The sequence below is a fragment of the Vanellus vanellus genome, assembly GCF_965231255.1.
Source record: "Vanellus vanellus genome assembly, chromosome: Z".
In the NCBI taxonomy this organism is placed as follows: Eukaryota; Metazoa; Chordata; class Aves; order Charadriiformes; family Charadriidae; genus Vanellus; species Vanellus vanellus.
This window is the reverse complement of record NC_138908.1, coordinates 9,488-15,038: the sequence shown is the minus strand read 5'-3', so window position 1 is coordinate 15,038 and position 5,551 is coordinate 9,488. Positions and strand designations below refer to the sequence as shown.

The window sequence follows — 5,551 nt, the reverse complement described above, 5'->3', positions numbered from 1 at the left end:
CTACAGGGGTGAGCGGGGCCTAATGACGGGAGGCCTTGGAGTGCCTGGTGGAGTGAGCAGAGCCAAGTGAATTAGTGAGCAGGGCTTCCTCTACCAGTGCAAGTGGGGAGGGAAGATGGGCTGTGGGGAGGCGTGTGGCCATCTTGAAAGGGGCAGGGGCTTCTGTTTGAGCACGGTGCTTCCTCATTTAGGACCACCCAGGGAGGGAGGAGGAACTCTGGGGGTGGGGGCAGCCATGTTGGGAGTGGGCATGGACCAGCATGAGGGCCTGACAGGAGAGGGCAAGGCCTGGGCTCTGAGGCAGCTGTCCTGCTGGGGCGGGGCCGCTGAACAATGGGTGGGGCCATGGGGTGGGGCAGGGCAAGACCTACAGTAGGAATCTGTTCCCACTCGGTGTATACTTATGAGTGTGTGCTAAAGATGGAGCAGTGCTCCCAGATGCTATGTCAGATGTGGCTTGCATCCACAACATCACATTGATATAATCACATGACATCACACTTGGGAGAGGCAGAGACGTGGGACTGCCACATACCCCCAGGTCCAGGGACACAGACATATGACATGGTAACACATGATGACATGCCATGGCAGAGGTCATGTCATGGGGCATGACATGACATCACATTGCATCACATGATACCACACTTGGGGAGGGGCCAGGGACTCGGGACTACTGCATAGCCCCACCCCAGGTGGGAAGGAGAGACACAATATATGGTGGCACACCATGATGCACCACAGCAGGGGTGCTGTAACTAGGTGTGGCATCATAAGTGACCCCCACTGATGATGTCAGAGGGAGGCCCTGCCCTATCATAGGCCCTATTGCACAGGAGGAGCACAGGAGGCTGGTGCTCCGTGCCTGGGCCCCAGCCTGTGAGTGCCACTGGGGAGACTGGGGTGGCCTGGGAGGGCACTAGGAAGCATTGGGGTGTACTTGGAAGCACTGGGTGGGCAGCAGGGTGTACTTGGCAGCAGTGAGATATACAGGAATGGGGCTCTGGGCCATACTGGGTCTCTCTGTGCAGCCTTGAATCATCCTGGGAGTCCTGGGTAGGGAACTGGGCCATACTGGGACTCACTGGGAGGCACTGGGCCATACTGGAAGGCAAGGGTCTAGGGATCTGGGCTGTACTGGGAGTCATTGGGAGACTTTGGGCCGTACTGAGATGGTGCTGGACCACACTGCCACTCACTAGGAGGCACTGGTCATACTGGGAGGCATGGATTTGGGGCTCTGGGCCATTTTGGGGGGCATGGGGAGGCTCTGGGCATACTGGGAGGGTCCTGGGCCATATTGGGAAGGAGCTGGGAGGCAGTGGTGCATAGCAGGGAGGGGGGCTCTGGGGCTGTGGGCTCTGCTGGGAAGCAGGGAGAGGCTCTGGGACATACTGGGAGGGGGGGAATGCTGGGGGGGGGCAGCAGCAGGCACTAGTGTGTACTGGTGCTTACTGGTGGGTGCTGGGGAGGGGGAATGTACGCTGCACGCATGCGATGGAGTGGCTGAATGAGAAGCAGGGGGCTGGCTGGTGCTGTTGATGGTAGGAGTGGGAGGACAACCGGGGCGAATGGGGGAAGAAGAGGGACAAAAATGGGAAAAATCACAGAAGGGGGGAAACATGAAAAAAACATGGAAAAAACATGAAAAAGGGGTGAATCAGGAAAACGTGGGAATGCAGGAAGAAATAGGAGCAAAGTTGGGGAAACACGAAAAACAGGGAAATGAGTAAATGGGGAAAAGTAGTGGGGGGACTGGGGGGAAAATGGGGAAAGAAATAGGGGCAAAAATGAGCAAAAATGGGGGAAGGGAAAAATAGGGGGAAAAATGGGGCACAAATGGGTAAAAAGTGGGGAGAAAACTAGGAGAACATCAGGGGAAATGGGGGAAAAAACAGGGTAAAATGGGGCAGAAACATGCAAAACCCAGGGGAAAACAGGAGAAAACTTGGGGTGAAAATGTGATGAAATGGGTCAGAAATGGGGGGGAGGGGGAGAAACAGAAATGGAGCAAACAAGGTAAAAATGGAAGAACTAGAAAGGGAGGGAAATCATGGAAAACAGAAGAAATGGAGAAACAGGGAAAACAGAAAACAGGAGGGAGCAAAAGGGACACAAACAAGGCAAAACAGGTCAAAACCATGGAAAGGCAAAAACCGAGGTAACATGGGGCAAAACTAGCCAGTTATGGGGACTGGGGCAAGAACAGGGGGAATACGCCAAAACAGGGTAAATGGGACAAAAGCAGGAAAAAATAGTGGGAAGACCAGAAAAAAGTGGGGCAACAGCAAGAAGAAATAGGAGGAAATGGGGTGCAAGTGGGCATAGCAGTGCCAAAATGGGGAAAAAGGAAAAATGGGGCAGTAGGGGGAATCTAGGGGTGGTTATGGGGTGGGGGGTGGCAGCTATGGGGTAGCTGGGGGCAAACTGGGGGACACATATGGGGCAGTTACGGGGCAATGTGGGACACTTGGGGGCAGCCATGGGTCAGACCTGGAGTTCCTGGAGGTGCCGATGGAGGGGCTGGGGCTGGTGGTGTGGGCGATTGGGACCTCACCGGCCCCTGAGCACACCAGTATGGCCCAGCACACTCTAGTATCACACACACACCACTCCACCATCCCAGTATGGGCCAGTGTTCCCAGTACGGGCCAGTGTTCCCAGTACGATGTCAACCTGAGCCACAGGTCTTCAAGCACAATCCTAGTACAGGCGCAGTGTTCTAGTATGAGCTCTAATGCTCCCAGTGCCATGCCAGTTTGGGCCACAGCTCTGAGTATGATCCCAGTATAGCACCAGTGCTCCCAGTATCATGCCAGCTTAAGTCACGGGTCTTCAGGCACAATCCCAGTATAGGCTGCCACACTCCCAGTATGGGCCCAGTTCTTCCAGTGTAGCACCAATGCTCCTAGTACAATGCCAGTCTCAGTCACAGCTCTTTAAGTAGGTTCCTAGTACAGCCCCAACATTCCCACTGTGGGCCCAGGACTCTCAATATGATGCCAGCCTGAGCCACAGCTGTGAGTGAGACCCCAATATGGACTCCAGTGCCCCCACTATGATGCCAGCATGAGCTACAGTTAAAGCAAGATCCTAGTATGAGCCCCAATGTTCCCAATATGGACCCAGTGTTCCCTGGAGCTGGGCTGGAGCTCTCTAAGTGTGATCCCAGTATGGGCCCCAAGGCTCCCAGTGCACTCCCAGTGTTCCCAGTATGCACCCCAAGGCTCCCAGTATGGGCCTTGAGTGCAGCTCCGGTGCACTCCCAGTGTGGCCCCCAAAGCTGCCAGTTGTCTGAGTACAGGCTCTAAGTCTCCCAGTATGGGCCTTGAGGCTCCAAGTGCAGGTCCAGTGCATTCCCAATACTGGGCCCAAGCCTCCCAGTGCTTGCAGTACAGCCCCCAGTGCTCCCATGGCACTCCTGGTATGGACTTAAGTGCTCCTCCAGTGCATTTCCAGTGCTCATAGTATGGGCCTCAGCACTACCAGTACAAGCCCTGCTGCTCCTAGCACACACCATCAATAAACATTTTTTGCTCCAACCCATCCCAGTGCCTCTTTGGGCTGAGCCCCCAAACCCTCAGAATTCCCCCCAAAAATAATTTCACCAGCCTGCCATTGCCTTTATTGGTGCATGGGTGCATTGGTCACAGGATCAAGCCCCCCCCAGTGAACTCCATCCGCTGCCAAGGGAAGAGAAAGAGAAAGGTGGTGAGTGGGGGGACCCTGGTGTCCAGGCCAGGGTGAACCCTGGCGTACGGGGGCTGAGGAGGGGGCTCTGGTACCTGTGCTTACCTGTGGGGGGGCGACAAAGGCCAGCCAGTCAGAAGGGCGGGTGGGCAGCAGCCCCATGGCCTGGCACTTGTACAGGGCCAGTGCCAGACCCAGTCCGTTGCCCACCAGGAACACCAGCCCCTGCAGTGCCCGCCGGCTCGAGCTCTCCAGTGCCTTCAGTGCTGGGGGGGGGCAGGGTAGGACAGAGGGACTGGTCACTGTCACCCACAGGCCACACACAGGGTACTGTGGGGGACTGGGGGGAATGATAAGTGAGGAGTGGCAGGGGAGCATGATGGGGGAGGCATGGGGCAGATGGTGTGGGGGTGGATGGCACAGGGTGGCTGTAGGGGGGGGCGTGTGGGAGTGACCGACAAGGGGGCAACTGTCACAGGGACAACTTTACAGGATGCATGGGGGCAAGTGACATGGGGGCCACTGTTGGTGGATACAAGGGAATGACTGACATGTGGACAACTGTTCAGGGACACATGGGTAAACTGGTGTGGGAGTGACTGTCATAGGAATGGCTGTTAGGGACATGTGGGGGGAGCTGACACTGGGGGACACATACAGCATGGGCTGTGTTAGGGATGACTGTTGGGTGATATGTGGGGACAACTGTTGCAGGAGAAGATGCAGGGCAGGGGACTGCTGCAGGGACGTGGGGCAACTATTGGGTGGCAAGGGATGGCCATAGGGGTACACCCAGGGAGCCGCCGCCCACGTGGAGCTGTAGCACAGGATTGTACTCACTAGCAGAGAGGGACATGAGGGCCTGCAGTGGGCGCCAGCCCATCATGCAGACCATCATGGCAGGGAAGATGGAGATGGTGTTGCCAGCCATGTACATGATGAAGAGGTTCATGGGGATCTGCTTCAGCGGCGCCAGTGCCACGTCCCAGCAGCGCTGCAGTGAAAGAAGGGACACAGGCGTCCGAGGTGTGGGGGGGGGCCGCCCTCGCAGGGGACCCAGGCTTCCGGGACAGGGACTTTTGCCCCCATGGGGAACCCCGGCGTCCTGGGGGGTGTCCCTTCCCTCCCTCCCGGCCCCCCCGCCCACCTTCTCCATGAGGATTTTGTCGCTCTCGTGGACACCGCCCTCCCCCAGCTGCCGCTCGGCGAACCCCAGCGGCCCGCGGCCCTCGGCGGCTCCGCGGGGCCTGGGAGACACAGAGGGGGGCAGATGAGACCGGGAGACTCCAGGACCCCCAAATCCCACCCCCCAACCCTTCCCCGGGCCTCACCGCCCCCCCGGCGCCGCCGCCAGCTCCAACGACCACTTGAAGCGCCGCCCGCGAACCGCCGCCGCCGCCGCCATCTTGCTAGTTCCCGAACGGCGAGGGGGGTCACGTGGGAGAGTCACGTGAGGGGGGTCGGGCGCCCCACACAGCGCTGCCTGCCCCATAACACCCTCACAGGAACCCCATAGATGCCCCATGATATCCCTATGGTAGCCTCGCGTCGCACAGCAGCTTCGTTCCTCACAGGGCCCCTTGCTCCACAGCCCCCCACCTTGGGTCCGTTCCCGTACGGAACTGCGGTGCGGGGCCGCGGTTCTGTCCGGAGGCGGTAACTGGCGGACGTTCTGGCCACCCTCTGGCGCACGCGCGGAGGGAGCGCGGAGGTGGCGGTGGCGGTGGTACGGTCCTTCCCGCTGGCCCTGCTGCCCCCCCCCCCCCCCCCCCCCCGCCTGCTCTCCCCTTCTGCCCCCGCTCCCGTCCCGGTTTGGATTTTTTTTCCCTTTTTTTTTTTTTTTTTTAAAGTTCTCGGGGAT

At 58.5% G+C, this 5,551-nt stretch overlaps 1 protein-coding gene across 2 annotated transcripts; it reads right to left on the bottom strand.

Moving 5' to 3' along the window:
• Nucleotides 1-3,602: 3,602 nt before the first annotated feature.
• EMC4 (ER membrane protein complex subunit 4) lies at nucleotides 3,603-5,107 on the bottom strand. Of its 2 annotated transcripts, XM_082497658.1 has the most exons (5): nucleotides 5,022-5,104; nucleotides 4,838-4,937; nucleotides 4,531-4,684; nucleotides 3,796-3,956; nucleotides 3,603-3,683 (listed from the first exon to the last, which is right to left on the bottom strand). In XM_082497658.1, the coding sequence occupies exons 1-5, from the start codon at nucleotides 5,093-5,095 to the stop codon at nucleotides 3,648-3,650; spliced, it is 525 nt and encodes a 174-aa protein (XP_082353784.1). In that variant the 5' UTR covers nucleotides 5,096-5,104; the 3' UTR covers nucleotides 3,603-3,647. The 2 variants fall into 2 exon arrangements, with proteins under 2 accessions (XP_082353784.1, XP_082353785.1); XM_082497659.1 differs by lacking the exon at nucleotides 4,838-4,937 and having other exon boundaries at nucleotides 5,022-5,107.
• Nucleotides 5,108-5,551: the final 444 nt, after the last annotated feature.